At 34.7% G+C, this 18,959-nt stretch overlaps 1 protein-coding gene across 4 annotated transcripts in view; it reads left to right on the top strand.

Moving 5' to 3' along the window:
* The window catches only part of MYOF (myoferlin), a 72,993-nt gene that overhangs the window by 17,496 nt on the left and 36,538 nt on the right, over positions 1-18,959 (top strand). For 3 of the 4 annotated variants that reach the window (XM_030029719.2, XM_041127206.1, XM_041127207.1), the window contains exons 4-18: positions 694-802; positions 2,020-2,104; positions 4,370-4,530; positions 5,047-5,175; positions 6,638-6,700; positions 6,813-6,863; positions 8,451-8,481; positions 8,943-9,058; positions 10,293-10,419; positions 11,715-11,818; positions 12,741-12,809; positions 12,932-12,975; positions 13,429-13,511; positions 15,828-15,866; positions 18,375-18,499. In XM_030029719.2, coding sequence (XP_029885579.1) covers positions 694-802; positions 2,020-2,104; positions 4,370-4,530; positions 5,047-5,175; positions 6,638-6,700; positions 6,813-6,863; positions 8,451-8,481; positions 8,943-9,058; positions 10,293-10,419; positions 11,715-11,818; positions 12,741-12,809; positions 12,932-12,975; positions 13,429-13,511; positions 15,828-15,866; positions 18,375-18,499 — 1,336 coding nt within the window. The remainder of the gene's footprint in view (positions 1-693; positions 803-2,019; positions 2,105-4,369; positions 4,531-5,046; positions 5,176-6,637; positions 6,701-6,812; positions 6,864-8,450; positions 8,482-8,942; positions 9,059-10,292; positions 10,420-11,714; positions 11,819-12,740; positions 12,810-12,931; positions 12,976-13,428; positions 13,512-15,827; positions 15,867-18,374; positions 18,500-18,959) is intronic. The other variant, XM_041127205.1, reaches the window with a different exon arrangement.

Raw genomic sequence — 18,959 nt, 5'->3', positions numbered from 1 at the left:
AGTCCCAAAGTAGGCAGAAGGCGCTCAGGAGAGTCTACTGCATCATGTCAGATCCCCTGGGTATCCTTTGGTAGGCCTCTCTAGAGCCATATCGAAACATTCTGAGAATTTAGAGGTAAGGATATGAACCTATTCCAAAATGTAGAGTATGGGCAAGAAGATTAATTTTGTGAAGGCTCTAGTAAGCACATTGATTACGTTTGTTCTGTTTCATTGTATTCATTACAGAGATCTGTGTATGTCTTTTTGTGTCTCTGTGTCATATCTACCTTTTATACATTACTTCTCATCTGAGAGTTTGCAAAGCTATATAGGGAGAGAAGTGTTACATCCTTTAGTTTAGCAATGAGAATTCAGTGGCTGAAACAAGTGACATGGTTGTTGAAAGTTATACAGAAGATTATTTTCAAAAATACACATAAAATTTATTTGAATTTAGGTTTTTAACCTCTTTTAGCTTAAAGCTGTGTCTTCCGTAAAGAACACCAGCACATTTAAGTGCAATGAAACAGAAAATACAAATTAGCAGTACACAATCATTAGACAACATCTGCAATGATCTTTTGTTGTGTCTTGGGTTTTCAAGTCATGGCTGGAGTTATTTGGTCAACTAACAGACACTAGCAAAAGACAAAAGGAAACTTCTGTTTGATGTATACTTGCATTCTAATAATGATTTTTACTTCATTTCAGATTAATTGGCAGTGCATCTGTAGCACTTAAGGATCTTGTAGGTAACCAAAGCAGATCTTTTCCCTTCAAACTCATACCTCTGCTAAATGAAAGGGGACAAGAAACTGGAGTGAGTGGCTTACATTTCCTTATTTTACTGCATTCTTGATCAAAATGCTCCAGCAACAGGGCTAATAGTGAAGCAAAAATATTTTCAAGTTATTTTTACTTTATAAATTAAATGCTTGGAATTTTGTAGCAAAAGCTCCAGACAGAGGAAATTTATAACAAGATATGGTTATGTCTATACCATCTGAGTTTGTTTAATATCCTTTAATTTAGATAAATTGTTTTCTGTGTATGTATTATGTATCTGTATATATATGTTATAAATATTATGGGCCACAGAGTATGCATGGAAATCAGCCTGATGTTGAAAAAGAGCTTTTTCCTAAGTACCAGATGGAGTTCCCATATGTACTTTTTTGCTGTCTTCTTTATAATATCCACATGGGTCATAGCACTGATTCTAGAAAGCACAAATCATGTACATGTTCACTGCCAGCTCAGTTCAGAAAGTTACACAAGAACTTGCTTAACTTGGTTTAGCACGTGTTTAAATTTAACAGTTTATTAGTTATTAATTAAGTGGTTTCTAGAAGTGGGACCTTACTGTGTTTGTGCAGTCTAGCTGTTAAGGCACTTCATAGTGCATTCTAGTACACTTAATAATAAGAGACTTTAAGGGTAATTTCAGTATCTCATCATCTCTAGTTTAATATCATGGTTAGTTGGTCACAGGGTTGGTCTTTTTTTGCTGACTCCTCATGTTACTGTGGCAACTAGGAATAATAATGGTTTGTTCAATAATCCAAAACCACAGTGAAGGACAAAAAAGGCAATTCTATAATTAGAATGAAAAATGTCATAGTGTTTCTTCTAGGATGGAGGTATGAACAAGCAATTAGAAGAGTCAGATAGGAAATTTTACTTATGATTCAGACTTGTTACGTTGTTCATCAGATAGTGTTATTTCTCACTGCCTTTGTTTTTCCGTCTGCAAATTTAGGGTGTCACCCAGTCTACCATGAATATTGTGGAACTAAATAAATTAACATTTGTAGAACACCTTATATATTTGTATTGTGACAGATTTTTCTAAATATAAACACAGTGATTCCATTTGTTAGATATTATTTTAGAGCCTATTCCATTAGCTGCAAATTGTGTAATCTTTATTGTTCATGTTCTAACACTGTTCATGTACGGTGTTAGAACAACTTACTGCTTTAAATCAATTGTTGTGAATACTGTATGCTACATAAAAAAACGTGTATTTCTCTATAGGCAACAATTGATTTGGTAGTAGGATATGAGCCACCAGCTGGACCTGCAAATCCAAATGATCCAGGAGGGACCAGTACACAAGAAGGTATTTCAGTCTTTTCTCAGAACATTATTGTTAAAAGATCATGGAGATATTTAAGGTAAGGCAAGAAAGTGATTCAACAAGCATTATTCATCAGAAAAAACATAACCAGAAGCAAGCATGTCAAGACTGCCAGATAGTGATTTTAAAGAAATTAAGGATGATTCAGAACTACAGCTAGGAAGAAAATTGGCATTTCCTGACATAAAATGGTTTTTAACATCATTCTCTCCAGTGGAATCAGGTTACAAAAGAATGATGGTTGCTTAAAAGCTTTTCAAAATGGCTTTTGTTCAGGAAAGAAAGGTTTTTGAGCGCTCAAAGAAACAGCAATTACCTGCTGTAATGCTAGGGCTAACCAAAAAACAGGGAAGCCATATTTTTAGAAAAATATATTCGACTACTTTGAATGTCAGGGAGCTTTGTGAAAAGATTTTCTTAAATTGTTAAACTTTTTTTTTTCCTGTAGAATAAGTTTTGAAAGACACTGTTGTATCTTATATTAGGCTTGATATTTGACTAGCCTATGAAATACTGTGATCAGCAGGGAATATTCTTTGGTCTCTATATATCATATTAACCAGGCTTTTGCTGAGAGTGTTTTTGAGATCCCCTGTTTTTCCAGACTCTTAAAAGAACTGTGAAGTAACAACAGGTTTTTGCAGTTGACGGACAAATAATTACCCTAATATCCAGGCTGTGTTTGTGCAGAAAGAAGTAAATGTTACAAATGTTATATGTTTGAGGAGAAATAAATCAGTTTGACCATTATCTGCTGATAGATAATAACATAAGAAGGAAAAAATTGAAATGAGGAGTGTTCTGGGAGGAAATTTTGATTCCACTGACTTCACTGAGAGGTGTTCTTAGGGAGTGGAAGGATAGGTAATGCAAACACAAAAGCCATGTGTTAAATTACTACACTTCAGAGTAATTTTATAGAAATGTGGACTTGAAGGCTAAAAATGCAAATTGACTTCTATGAGATTATTTTGATAGCTTTTAAAAAATGTACTTGACTATAAGGTAATACAGGTAAAATAAAACATGGCAGGTTTTTTTGCTAGTATCCAGCAACTGCATGAAAATTATTTCAGTGCAAGTTATCAAACACAGCTTAGTTAATTATTGTAAATACCTGTTTCCCATGAAATGAAATCACCTCCCCAGCTGAGATTGCTACAGCTCAGTTTCAGAAATTAAAAATTAAGTGCTAAGTGGGTAATCAATTGGTTGCATGGATCCATCCAGGCAGATGGATTTTGAGAGATATTAGGGAGGTGGGATCTTCCAGTTACAAAATACATGGTATGTCAGTCTCTGTGTTTTATACGTCTCTTAGAAGGAGAGGACTGAGGACTTCATTATGCAAAGCGATCATCACCCTGTGTTGGCAAACTAATTCATAAAGTTAACAAACATTCTGTTAATGCTAACCATCAGAGACGCAGCTTGTTCTTCCTGTAGATTTTACCATAGTCATTGTCCTTTAGTTAAGAAAAGAAGCTGGAAACACAAGGGAGTGACACACTAGATATTTAGGGATCCTGTTTTGCAATACTGGAATCTCGCTGTATGATCCAGTATTGTAGTGTCATGTGGTTGTAGAACAGTCTTCTACAGAGGTATTGTGATTTCAGAACTGTCAAAGAGGCTTACTAAGAAACTTTAACTTATTCCACAGTTAAACGCTGTGGAGGAGGATTCAGAGTTTTAGTTTGGATGGCAGACCCTAAATGTCTTCAAGTTTTCAAGATTCTGAAATAAAAACCAATGATATGCTATAGCCTAGTCTTGCTGCTGGGAAACAGCTTCAACTGAAATAAAATTAATCACTTCTGGTATATTGTGAACTAGTCTGGTGACAATTACAGCTGAACTGTTTTTTGCTAAAACTTCAATCAGTTGGTTCAAGAAAGTGTATGGGAATTGTATTAGATACTCTGCATCCTGAAGAGGGACAGATCTACACTTAGTTTGGTTAGGATATAAATTTGTTCTTAAGCAGGCTAAAATGACTAGCTTTCAAAAGGAGTTGTAAGCATGTGGTTAGCAAAAAAAAATTGTTGAAATGAGATAATAATACAATTTCAGTGGAACTCTTGAATATCAGACTCTTACTCCTATAACTTTAACATCAAGCTGTACTATTTGTTTATTAATTGCACTGTTTTTTTACTGTATGAGATGGAGAAGATGATGGAGGTTATGAGGATGGCTTGGATGGTCTATTTGTTTATTAATTGCACTGTTTTTTTACTGTATGAGATGGAGAAGATGATGGAGGTTATGAGGATGGCTTGGATGGTCCAGTTGGTGGTATCACACCAACAGTTCCAAGTGGCACGAAGGAAGCCCAGCTAGCTAAACGCATCACCAAAGGAAAGAAAACACGGAGAATCCTTTCTAACAAACCACAAGATTTCCAGGTAATAGATTTATTAAATGTTGCATGTTCCCCTTTTCTGCCTGGCATCACATTGTTCTTTTCACATAGCCTGAGCATAATTTAATGTCAGATTGTGCAAATCTAATGCACTGTAGAGACAATTAGCGTCTTCATTTGAAAGCCTGTATTTCAAAAGTATTCTTCAAATTTGCCTGTTACAGTGATGTCCAATTTTGCAGAGTTCTGACTGAAATCTAGATGAACCTTATTTATTGTATAGTTGTATAGATTTCAAACTACAATAGCAGCTTTAAAAATAAGTAGTAAAAGCAAGTAAAAAAATTTTTACTGAAATAATTATCCCCAACTTGTCTTGTAAAATTCAAGTAAAATTATAGTTGCTATCATAATTAAGTTTGAAATGTCTGTCGGTGCATAGCTGCCAGCAACTTCAGGTGTTGGCTAACTTTTTTGGTGTAAGAAACTGTTGTCACCAGGATGATAAATAATATAGGGAATGTATTAATACGAATATTTGAATTATATTTTTTTTCAGATTCGTGTTAGAGTCATTGAAGGTCGTCAGTTGTCTGGAAATAACATAAAACCAGTAGTCAAAGTTCATGTTTGTGGTCAGACACACCGAACAAGAATCAAAAGAGGGAACAACCCATATTTTGATGAAGTGAGTGGCATAAGAACACTGTAGCTGAAATGTGGATGCCATCACATGTAGAAAAATAGTTATTACAGCTTTCATTATCATCAGTGAATAAGAATATGCTAATATTTAAGGGTAATTATGGCTAATACGCATTTTGCAGTTCCCAGTCCCTTTCTTTATGTATTCACATCAATAAGCACATCTCTCTTGCTGGCAGTCTTAGTAGATAAAGCTATCTAGAATGAAGTCAGACTTCAGCTGAGATGTATGGAACATGTTCTTTGATATAGTTGGCCATGTGACATAATAATGACTTTGAATAGTTGTGTGCAGGTTATAAAATCACAGAAAAATTAATTAGGAGTCATTATAGACCTCTATGGTGTGTGCAGATGAGCTTTCAATGTAATGCTTTGGGTCAGTAAGACTGCCACACAGAATCTGGAAATGTCATTGCCTTGCTACCCATGGTTTGTAAAAGCACAACTAGATTTCTTTGTCCAGAAGGGATCTGTACAACAAACATACTGAAATACAGCAGAGAATTCAAAGCCATATAAGGGACACAAGAATGATCCCATGTCTGGAAGACTAATGTTGCAAAGCTTAAGCTTAATAGAGAGAATGCTGACAGATAACTCTCATTACCTGGACGTGTGTGGAAAATTCAGAAGATTTTGGAACTGGGTGGCAAGCATGTTTAACACATACAGGCAAAACCAAGGAAGGTATAAACTTAGAGACTTGAACTAAGCTGTAAGTAGCAGTCAAGATTTATGAAGCAGTGGTAAAAAACAGGGAAAGGAGAAAGCCAGTTGCACCTTGTATTGAATCAATTCCTAGGCAGTCTCAGTATCCAGACTAGGCTAAAAATGCAATAGGAGGGACCATGTTTATGTACCCTTCCCTTTTGTTGGATAAAGTACTGACTGGAGTATAGCTGGACTCAACAACCAAACTTAGTGAGGCATGTATTATTAATAAAACAAGTACCTTCATACTGTCAAACTATCAGATTTATTCCTGTGGCCTTGAATTTCAAAGATGCAAATCATTACAATCACTATCACCACTAGCCCTAAACAAGGCTTTTTTGACAGCTACAACAGAGATGGCTAGACCAGGATTGAATGTCCTGGAAAATGAACAACCTTTGTAATTCCCAAAGTTGTTCCCCTGAGGAAACTGTGAAGTGCAGTGCAAGGAGCAAGGGCAGTGCTGAAAGTCTGCAGCATAGCTATGCCTACTGCATTCATTCAAATTGAAGTTGTGACTGTCTTTTGTCTATTTTGTACTGTTTATTTACTAAATTTAGGTTTTTATTCTGCATAAATTATCGTGTGTCCAGCAAGGAGACAGAGTAAAAGTACTGTAGCAGGCATGCTTCACAAGCCTCTTAAATTAATGTTTCTGCATTTTCTGTTCAGAGAATTATGTGTTTGTCATTTTGAGACAGGTTTTTTGTTTGTTTCTACCTTAACAGATATTTTTCTACAATGTCCACATGACTCCTTTAGAGTTGCTTGACGAAACAATTAGCATTCGGGTAAGGAAAAATGATGCATGTTCAAAAGGCTGCTGGATGCATATAGTATTGTCTGACCATTTCACTGTGATGTTTAGGAACATTCCTGTTTCACGCTTGTCTGTCTTTTTAGGTGTACGATTCCTATTCTCTACGAGCAGACTCTCTAATGGGAGAATTTAAGGTGGGTATGAAACAACTTCCATATCTTGACTAAATTAAATAAAATGAGAAATTTTTTAAGTACTTGTTTTAAATGTTGAAATTTATACTACTTCAGCATGGGGCCGAAGAATTACCTGATGATGTCTTCTCATGCTAGAGACCATTTGCTCAAGGCACTAGTAAACAGTTTTCTTATCTGAGTAGAATATTATTGTTACAGAAAATTGTATGTTTTATATACCAAGTTCTCTAACTTGCAACCAAGAGAAAAAAATATTTACCAAAAGGTAAGTTTTTTCCTCAAAAGGTATCAGGGTGATTATTTGGTATGAGGTAGGGTTTGAAGAGATAATTTCATTAGATAGATAATAGGCAGAATAGTGATATGTGTGGCAGCATAAAGATACACATTCTCAAGTGATGTGCAAAGATATTCCTTTGGTCAGAAGTTTGTTAAGTAACAGAGATTGTGGAAAAGTCTCTTAGTTAAAGTAATTTCTGTGGTTCTGATTATATTAGTGAGATTGTCTTTATTTGTATTTGTTATAGTCAATATTGGGAGGTAGACATCTGCCTGTTGAAGGTATTCCTAAAGCAATACAAAGAATTCACATGACAATTGTAATGGCTACTGGGATCCCACATTATAACATTTCCAGTATCAGTGTTCACTTTATTTTCTGTTTGCTTATTTTGTACTGCATAAATTCATTAGGTCTCTAGACCAGCTTTTCACAAAAAATATGCAAGTGTGGAAGAGTGCTCTTTTCTAAATGAAGCAGTTTCTGCCACAAAGCTGGTTGCTTTTGCTTCTCACTGCTTATTACCTATGTAATTTCTAGTGATTCAGACAGCGGTATATTGCTTTGTGGAGGATTGATCATTCACTAAGCAGGTGACAGCATGTCTTTCAGGTACTTTCTGTTGCTGCAGGCACACATTCCAGGAGAAAACCCCAAGGGTAATTCTCTCTAGAAAATCACCCTTTCAGACTTTATCTGCAAGGAATACTAGCCCCAATTGCAATGAGCAAACATACTTACCTTCCTGAACATGTTTGAAATCTGATACAATGAATACAGTCATGGTATATGTGCAGTCTTGTCCAGATTTGACACAGTGGGGGTGAAAACTGCCTGTGATCTTAATAAAAGAAAAAGGAAATTATTAACGAAAAAACAAACTTCATTTCTGGAACTGGAGGATGAGATGTTGAGCAGGAAATAGAAACAAAAGAGTTCTGAAAAGCCTGTCTGAACATAAAATAATGGGGAAACCTAAGGAATTCAAGAAGCACTAAGCTAGCCCCATCTTCTGTCTCTAATAAATGAAAAAGCTGGGAATCTGAGGAAAGAAGAAAGTAACTACAGCTGTTAGTTCTAATACATCTTTTCTTGCATTTTCTTTGGCTGCTGTATCCATTCAAAATCCCTCATTTTTCAATGTAAGGCATTTTCTCTTCCTCCTCCCAAGAATATTCTATGTAAACTTTTGTTTGTGACAAGAGAACAATGTAGTAGTACACATGGAAGATTGAGGGGAGTTGCCCTAGCATTTTTCTGTTTTGGTATTTCTTCAGAGGTAATGCCTTTGATCTTTATTTCAGATTGACATTGGCTATGTTTATGATGAGCCTGGTAAGTAACAGTTACTTCAGAGCTTCTTTCCTAGCTTGAAAGTTGAAACATTTCATTAAATTTCTAAAGTAAAAGAAGAAAGTTAATGGAAAGTTATTTGAGATTTCTGCTTTAACTTTAAAAAATCCAACAATATATAATTCTTTTTAGTGGTTTCAAGATGAAGTACAAGCACCTAAAATTTGGATATTAGTTTTGGTATCAAAGACCTAAAATGTGAAAAATAATGCAAAAATATTTGATAAGTATGTCCCTGAATTAGTATGCCACAACATTTAAACACCACTAGATTTCTTGTTTTGAATGGCACTATTGAGACCTGTCTAGGAGAGAATAAATTTTTAAAATAATAAGCTTTAGGATAAAGTATGCTTTTGGAACAGTTGACTTTGATTTTATGATTTCTGCCATTTTGTAATCGTTATTACTGGGGGTGCGTGGTGGTGTTTGTTTTATTTTAGGCCATGCAGTCATGAGAAAATGGCTTTTGCTGAGTGATCCTGAAGATACAAATTCAGGAACTAAAGGCTATATGAAAGTCAGCATGTTTGTCCTGGGAACTGGAGATGAGCCACCAGTAAGTTTCATTTAAATGTTTTTCTTCCCCTCTCCACCCCACAGATATTTATTCATGTCCCCCTGAAATTTTTTTAATACTGTATAATTCACTCTGTGAGCAGTATTTAAAAGTAAGACAAGATTTACAAGTTGTTTCAAGGGCATCCAGTAGTAGGTGGGTAACTCAAAGCTTATTTTGTTATCCTGTCCAATTCAGCAACCTCTGGACCAGCTCTGGGTGTGTTGATCTACCATTTGTAGATACTTCTTCACATCCTAGAAAAAGTGGAGATGTATTAGCCTGGTGTTGCATGCAAGCTAATATCTAATTCTCCTTAGCATAGCTAATCAGGCTGAGCAACATATTGATACCAGTTCCAGGACTAAGTCAGGAATGTCTTCACTACTATGTAATGTAGACAAGCCCATAGAGAAACCTGAGTACCAGAAAGCTCCAAATATTTGCCAGGTGAAAATCAGACCTATCAATAATTACAAGTTAGGCATAAGTAATTTGATGCATATGAAAGCAGTAGATAGTTTTAACAATCCAATCCTTAACTGTCTGCTGTTCTGTCAAGGTAAAACCAGGCTCTCTTTTCTGTGTGGCATTTTTCTTACTTGACCATTGTTGCTAGTTTAAGTTCTGCTGTTCTTCCTGCCTGAGATTTTTTGCATACTGCTACTCCTTAGTTAAACATAATGTGGTCCCCAGAACCATGGAAGATCTTCTTTTTCCATGTTAACTCTTCCTTTCTGCTATCCTCATGATTCTTGAAATCACAAGGATACGTCTAGTTATTCGTGGTGAAATTTGTTATTTCGTATTTGTTTTTAAAGGAGGAAGAAGTAAGTTCTGTAAATTATATCAGAGTTGTATGGATTTTCTAATTGCAGTAAGATACCTTACAACAATATTCATCTTGAGAGGAGTATGAAAATTGCATGAAGTTGGCATTGTACAAGTGCCAAAATCATCATCATCATCTAATGATGATGATGTTAAAAGTGTGATTATAATGGGCTCCTGCAATTGAGTACTTTAGAGATAAAAATGTAAATAAAATACTTTAGGTAGAATTCATTTTTGTGGCTTGATAATTTGATAAAATCTCATTCTTTATAATGAAACTGACAACAGTCCTCTATCTGAAGAGTATTGTGGGCACCAGTTTAGCTAATCACCTTAATTCTGTACATTACTCTGTCTTTCTTATGTACCAGATACTATGTACCACTGTATCTCCCAACAGGTTGAAAAAAGGGAAAGAGATAATGAAAGCGATGATGTGGAGAGCAATCTGTTATTACCTGCTGGAATTGCACTTCGATGGGTCACTTTCCTTCTCAAAATCTACAGAGCTGAGGACATTCCTCAAAGTACATATCTTCTGACTACTTGTCCATCAGTGTATTTGATTACTATCAGAAATATTTGTGTTAGCTGTTCAGAAACATTCCTTGAACATAAAACATCTTGAATGTTCTACATAGTTACTTGAGCCAATAATTCTGTGATGGCTTAAGTAGCCCATTTCAAGTCCTTTGGTAATGCTCAGTAAGTCTACTTAATTCTTGTAATGCATAATTTAATGTGTTACCCATTAGATTAGTAATGCTCATCTGTTGCTGAGTGGGCCACACAGCTTCTGGTAGTGGGAAAGGGTCATCTTCATTAGCCATTCTCCAGTTGCAGAAGTTACATGCAAGTATGTAACATTCAAGTACAGTTGATCTGCAGGTAAACTGGATGTTCTGTGCATGTCTAGCTCAAGTATACAGTGCATGTGTCAATTTCCTGTTGGATCCCAATCCCTGACCACTTTCAAGAGGTTATCAGAAAGCTGGTTCCCTGCAGCCCTCTTTCCAAGGCCATTTAGATCCTAGAAGATAAGTAATACTGCTGATGGCCCCCTGCACCTCCCTCTTTCCAGCAATCTGTTAATTCTTCTTCACAGGTGCTCATAGCTGCAGCTATTTTGCAGTGGGGGAAAGGCCACAGGACTGCTGGAATCAGTCAGCCGCTGCTGTGATGGCCAAGGCAGTCTGTATTGCTAGCAACCTGCTCCTGAGTGGCCATAGGAAATAAGTAACTAGGAAGTGGCTGTATCCCAGAAAGCTGCATGCAGTTTGTGGGCTGTAAATTGTGCACCATAAGCTTAAATAAACAGCCTTGGAGGGCAGGGGAGCTTGTAAGCAGTTTGACCTTAATTTGTTTAGTGAGATTTTACTTGTGTCAACCCTATATTGCTGAGACAAAGGCTATTTCTCTCATTATATGCCATACGTGTTTTCTGATGGAACATAGGTGGCTTTTATCCCTTCTTAGCATAATTTCTCAGCTATATATGTGACAACAAATGACAATGTCTATGGGTACATGCATAATGTTTTTCAAATACCACTATGCCTTTAAATTCAGGAGCACATCAACACTCCTTATGATATTTCAAAAATTTATATTCTTGAAATTGCTCCTAAGACTAAATTCTCCATTTTTACCAGCAACACTGTTCAGAATTTTGTTTATCAGATTAAACTTCACCCTACCTAGACCTGTAAGCTGGTTGATTTTGGTGGGATTGCTATGGACAATTTATTATTTAGACTGAAAAAATAAATAAAATAATAATAAAAAAGCATAAACCTTAATTTCTTCTTTGACACCTCTCCAGTGGATGATGCTTTTGCACAGACTGTCAAGGAAATATTTGGAGGAGAAGCAGACAAGAAAAACCTGGTAGATCCATTTGTAGAAGTTTCTTTTGCTGGGAAAAAGGTAATTTAGTAAATATCTGAATCTTTGCATTCTAATCATAGTCCTGAGAACAGATTTTATATGCCAATATAAATTTTTATGTTTACTGAAATAATGGAAATAAAAAAGCATTAGCCCTAAAGTTCACTTCATAAAATGAAGACAAACTACAAGGTACAGTAGAATGGGTGTAAAGCTGATGACTAATAAAAGGAATGCATGACTGCTAGGAACTGATGGATGCCAGATTCCTTGCCTACTGGTTGTTCCTGATTGCTTTTTGTAACTGATGGTGCAGATTTTTCTGGACAGGTTAACAGCATTTGTACATTTTATTACTAATGTGTTCCTTAGAATACCAAATTTGAGTTGAAGCATAATTGCACAACCTATATTCATTGCTAGCCAATCTTTTTTTTTCTTTAAGAAGAAAAACGTCAGTCCTTTATTATGTTATATAGTCAGGTTGCCACACCCAGTAATGTACAGGATCTCCAGTAGACATGACTAGCAAATCATATAGGCTCTCCCTTTATCTACTCTAAAATCTGCATAAAGCAAGCTGGAATTGAGTCATTCCTTAGTCTCATTTCTCTGCTGTGATAAAAGACATCAGTACTAGTGTGAAAGCACATTAAATTGTAGCTAGTGGAAATAACAAGCTTCTTTCTTGTAGAGTAACTCCAGTCTCGGGTTTAAACACCGTTTCAAAATTTTCTTTTCCCTCCAATAGTCATTAATGTTGCACATGCAGATCGGTTTAGCAATATTTACCAGTTGAAAACTAATGGCTCATCACAGCATAAAGCACTTGGGATTCATCATTAACTACTACCCCTCATCTTACCAAACAGAATGTGATTTATCCTAAATCATAGCTAGTATATGCTTTTTTGTCTGTTGTATTTTTGATGTGCTGTATAGTTGATTTCATTTTTTGCAGGCTTGCACACATATAATTGAGAAAAATGCTAATCCAGAGTGGAATCAAATTATTTATCTTCAAATCAAGGTCAGGTTTTTTTTTCTTATTTCTGTAGAAAACAGTCATCCTTTTGGAACTCAGGGCGTTAATGTTACAGAGGGTGAAATAAGTAATGGGTTATTTTATTTTAATTGCTTTTTTTTTTTCAGTTTCCCTCAATGTGTGAGAAAATAAAACTTGCAGTTGTTGACTGGTGAGTTATGACTTAATCAAAGTACTAGACAAGGTAAATTATATTAAGGGAAGAAAGGTAAAAAGGTAAATTATATTAAGCGAAGAAAAGTCTGGTTCTATAGATGTCAGGTATTTTTACAGTTTACGAGAGTATTTAGGCAAGTGTTTAAGTATCTTCCTTTATGGTTTCTTTACAAGACACCTGATTAGTGTAACATGGGAGTATGGTTAATTTTGTGCAGTGAGCACTATTGCTATTTAGGTGATACTGTAAAAGTCAGGTGACTTCTTCATGATACAGCCTACTTTTGTAAGTAGCCATTACCATCTGTGTTAGTAATATTAAAGCATTCCAGGTGATATAAAATGTGTGTACACCATCTTGGAGTGCATTTAGTCACTGGTAGCTTGCTTCTGTGTAGGATGACCAGCATTATATTTAAATAAAATCTTTCTTCTTTTCTTTTTGTAGGGATCGTCTTACAAAAAATGATGTAGTAGGAACAACATATTTAAGTCTTTCAAAAATTGCTTCTTCTGGAGGAGAAGTTGAAGGTAATTGATTGAGCAGTATGTAACTTACTATCTTCTCTTGTGTTGTGAGGAATAGCAAAGTAAGTGTTCTAAGAAAGCACATTTTCCTATAGTTCCTCAATTCTGTGGCAACAAGATCATCTGTTCCTGGAGTTTTTCAAAACAACGCTCCTAGAAAACACACTGTGGGACTTTTCAAAGTAAAGTTTTAAAATTTTAATGTTTAAACCACATCATCATGGAAATAGCAGTAACTAATTAAAAATTCAGTGTTCTGCTATATATATATAAAGTTAATGAATTAATTAAATTTGTGAGTGCTTTCCCAAATTGAGAAAACTGTGTGATATCACAATCTATCATGAGTAAGATATGCAAATTTACTAAGATACTTAAGAAGACATTTAATTTAAAAACAATCCAGAGTCACTGTTTCAGAATCGCTACTTCTATTGGGCACTAGTAGACAAGACTTCTTTTGCCACCTTATAAGCATGTCTGTTCTTTCTCTGGAAAGAGAACCTAAAAGCTGGGGAATGTTCCTGAGCAGTTAGCCCACAGGAGCTGTCTAGAACCACTTGCTCATTTCCTGTACAGTACTAGGCTGCTTTCAGATGCTGGGGGAACTTGGATCAGTCTCTGCTCTGATCAGTAGCTTACTAGAAATGGGCACTGCATCTCATTGCATGAGTGCTCCAGATGACTACTTAGTAACCCGTATTTTAGGAGCTTCAGTGAATGAAGATTTTAATTGCAGTGCTATGGTCGCAGACAATTAACTTACGTGCTTTGATCAGTATAGGTGACTGGATATGTAATTTCATAAAAACTAAAACCAAAACTGATTAACTGCAAGAAAACAAATTTAGTTAGGCAGGATATGAAGTTCCTAACATGTTGTCCCCATTGGACAATACCTTTGTAATAAAACTCTTCTTTACAATATTATAAGAAACATTTTTTGTGCCAAGATTTTGGGAAATATTAAAAAAAAAACCCTGTTACATTTATGTTCTAATATAATATTATGATTATTGGTTATTTCTGTGTGATCTATATCTATAATCTCCTTTTTATAACAAGATCTTTCATACAATTGAGCCAGCTCCATGACAAGGATTCTATGGTATTCTATGGTATTCTATGGTATTCTATTTGCCAGAAAAAAAGTTTTATCTTTTTAATATAATAAAAATACTATGGTATATTAGTTGTCCATACAGAATTGTAAAGTTCTTAGCTAAACAGGCTTAACGTTTATTTATCTGACTATCTACACTAGGTTGAAGGACCTGGCTCAAAACCATTTCTACCATTGCCACAATAAGAATCTAAATTACTATTTTTTCTGTTGTGTTTATGAAATCTATATGATATGTACTTGTCTGAGACAGACCAGTTTGTCCTTAAGTTGGTAGCTATGTCAGGAGTTTAAAAACAAAATTAGTGGCTCCAATCCTGTAGTACTTGAGTCAAGTATTTATCTTATTGGATGGAACTGTATTTTCAGCCAGTAACTTCAAGCTTATAACCCAGTCCTCTTAGAAGTACTGCTGTTGAAGTAAGACTTTGTGCAAACATTCTTTTCATATATTCTATACAAAACCAGAGGCAAAAGAAAGGGTTACAGAAAAAGGCAATGGGAAATCAAAGACAGAAGGGTTGGGCTGTTGGGGAAAATTCGGTTCTGGAGAGATCAACTTGTACAATCCACCTAAGTGTTTAACTTGAACTGCTGCTGAGTCACAGCTCATTTACACTTCAAACCCAGGCACTTAGTAACTGAGAAAATCTTATTTGTATTCTCTGTCTACTGAGGTACTGACACTGGAATAGCCATTTAGGTGTACATATACACAGATACAAATACAAATTTGTGTACAAATACACAGATTATCTTCCCTTGAGGTCAGTGCCATGCCTGAAGCCTGTTCTGGTTTCTAAAGGATTGGGAAACTGAACTAGTCTACCCTCTTCAGTAAATGAAGATATCTTAATGGGCCCTGAAATGTAGTGGTTTTCTTAAATGTTCTTAAGATTTGTAAGTAATATTAAAAATAAAATTTTATTTTGTGGGGAGGAGAGCTATACAAAGCTGAAAGAGAAGCATCAAAACAATATATTTTGTCAGCTACATGCTTTTTTTTTTTCTTTGGAATTTATACAGGAAGAGTAATACCTTCATATTTTAATCAGGAAGCAAAATTCTAGCCCATGTGAACTTTGTTTTTTCTCAGGCTTTCAACTTTACTTTAATAGCAGATTGCTTTGTGATGTATTTGTTTTTAAAATGCTGTTGTCACTTGTCATGTAACTTCTTCTCTTTTCATAATATAGAATTTTCATCTTCGGGAACAGGGGCTTCATCATATGAAGGTTTATATCTTCATCTGTTACCGATTTTGCTTTCCATTGCCCAAACTGAGAAGTATTGCCTAAGAAAATCCATCATCTTAAAAAATATTTTTAATAATTACTTGTCTAAAAGACTTCACCATTATGATTAAAGAGTATCAAACATAACTAACTGTATAAAACAGTTTTGGCACTGGAACTTGTTTGACTATTTCTGTTTGGCTGGTGCTTCAAGCTGTGTTTTAGAGTTGAGCATGCAGTTGCTTCAATTATAAAGCGCTTAGTCTAACAATGGCTTGCAATTTTTAATTTAGCTATGAGATCACAACTATATTTGCAGCTGGAGAGCCCTGCAGAAGTAAATAACTGCCTAAAATAATTAGTGGCTGTTTTGCTTATGCTTAGCTAGTTATATAAATAAAGTCTGAAAAATGAAATCTGATTCTGTTAAAACCTGGAGAGATGGCTTTTTACACAACTGCCTAGGTTGACATCCAGTTTTGAAAGACTTTGTGGTAGATATATAGTGAGAAATAAATACAACTGGAGTGCAGTTGAAAGGTAACAAACATTCATCCACACAAATACTTCATTTACTATCTTTCTTTCTTAATAAAGTAATATTAAATCAAAGGCGGAAATAATTTTTTGGAATCACTTTCTGTAATACATGATATCAGCCTTCTAAATGTAAACAATTGTATTTCAAATGTAAACAAATACAAAATATTCTTTTTATTCCAGCTTGGGGGAGGGGGTGTGTGTTTGTTTGGTTTGGTGGTTGTAAAATTTATATTCTGTTTAATTTATTAGCATCAGTAAGTAGTGAATGTATTAATTCAACACAGATCTGTACCTTAAATTTAGTCATATTGAGATCTGATGTACGCAGTTCACTGTTAGAATTTTTAAAAAATTGGATGGTATTCCAACAAGAGTCTGAATTCTTCATTCAAATTTTGATCCGTTTCTGATTCAGATGTAAGGATGTGAAAGTATCCAAATGCAAAATAGAGAACCACAAATCTTTATTTTGTATTTTGCAGATTTTATGTGACTTTGTGTTGACAGGAAATCACATCAAGACATAACATTCATTTTTATTATTCATTTGTGTCACTCAGTAGTCACACTGGCAAAGTCATACAAGGCATAACCCTTTATTTTCACTTTCTTATCTCAGCCATCCTTTCCTGTGATAAATGCATCCTTCTTTGTGCTGCAGATCACTCTAAGTGATATCTGTTGCAAGGTTTAGAACCGGATTCTCCTTTTTTTTATACCAGGATCATTTGTTCAAAGACAAAAGCTAGGGTACAAGAAGAAAAAGAATATAGAATCTTCCTGTTCACTCAAAACTATGCAGTATTTTTCTGCATGTGTTGCTTATCTTGTTCTAATTCTCTTTGCACGACTCATCATATTTATCAATCAATAGCCTTAGCATGTGTTTGATTGCTACTGAAAGAACAATTAACTCCCGTAAGTATAGATTTTATTTGGCTCTAAGAAGAGCTTTTTAGAATCTCATTCATCTAATTTGCAAGGCATGAATGCAAACCCAAAAGATAACAGTAGTAATACAACTAAGTCTTCTCTCTATATATTTTTTGCTAAAAAACAGAACACTGTTCAAAATACAAAGTTATGACAGTAAGCGTTAGCAATGGAAATACCTTTTCAAGTTCTTGGGTATCTCAAATATCTGAAAATAAACAATAGCTTTGCTGTGCAGTTTCCTAGCTTAGCTATTAAAACTGACAAAAACATCTAAATCCTTATTAATTTTTTTTTTTTAGCTAGATTAAGACATTGGGAAATTTTAGTTTGTTAGTCATGGAATAAGAATAGTATACAAATTAGAGTTTATTGTCATTGGAATTAATGGAGTTTGCAGACTTTCAGTCTTGTATGAATTTTAGGTTACTGAAAAGGGATTTTGTGAGAAACAATGCACTGTAACAGTTATGATTAGAGCTTGCAGTAGTCTGTGTTTTACCCTGAAGCATAACCACAGAAAAATTATACTAAAAATTAGAACAGTAGGATTAACTATGGTAAACAGTAGGGTTTTTTCTGCTGCGGTGTGCAACATTTTTGTAGCTGTTTAGCTAGAACAATGGCCTATGCATTTAAATGATTGCAAATGTTGTTTTACTCAGTTTCATTTATTTCTAGAAAATAATGTTTTCTGTGAACATAAGAGTGTATTATTCTTCCACATAAACGAAAACCTGATATTTGGGGTGGGGCAGAAGTTCTGTTTATTCTGTGGGGTTTTTTTCTGCATGAAGTAGTATCTAGTAAGTATTGTACAATGAAGAATGAGGTTAGGAACAAGTACAGTCACTGGTATAATTACTTTAAATTCATATAGTATAACCAGAGAATAAAGTGTTCTTACTTTACTAATAACTAATACTGAACTAATATCTAACATTTGTTCTACTGGGTGTGATAGTAATGTTAATTGTTTTTGTGGCTCTGAATGATAATTAACAAAGATATAACGGTAATATTTTCTGTTAGTAAACACCGGAGAAACTGAAGTTGGCTTTTTACCAACATTTGGGCCTTGTTACCTAAACTTTTACGGAAGTCCAAGAGAATACACTGGATTTCCAGACCCATATGATGAATTAAACTTTGGAAAGGTCAGTTTCTTTATTCATTGTTTTTAATAAAAGGATTAACCCCAATTGTTTTTAATCAAGGAATGAATGAATTTTAATGGTTTTTTTTGTTTATTTCACATTACGCTCCTTTTGGTGTTTCTTTTTGAATAATATTTTATATTTATGATTGATAAGGAAGTATGATAGTATTTTCCATTCTTATGTTTTTGTTTTAAAGGTGTTTTTGAAGGAGCAGCAGTGGTTTTGATGATTTTCACTATCTACACCTCTGCATGCATTTGTATTTCTTATTTCCTTGTTTTCATAAATATACATTTTTTACTTCTAGCATTAATTGAAGCGAACTGCTGTATTTAATTTGTTCAAATATGTACATCCATGCCTCTGCAGAAGTTTTAGGAACACTTTAGTGAAGCCACAAGCATGTACAGCTAAAGAAAGAGTACGCTACTTTAGGAGAAATATATAAAATTGGATT

Source organism: Aquila chrysaetos, chromosome 11, assembly GCF_900496995.4.
Source record: "Aquila chrysaetos chrysaetos chromosome 11, bAquChr1.4, whole genome shotgun sequence".
NCBI lineage: Eukaryota > Metazoa > Chordata > Aves > Accipitriformes > Accipitridae > Aquila > Aquila chrysaetos.
This window is presented reverse-complemented; position numbering and strand designations above follow the sequence as displayed.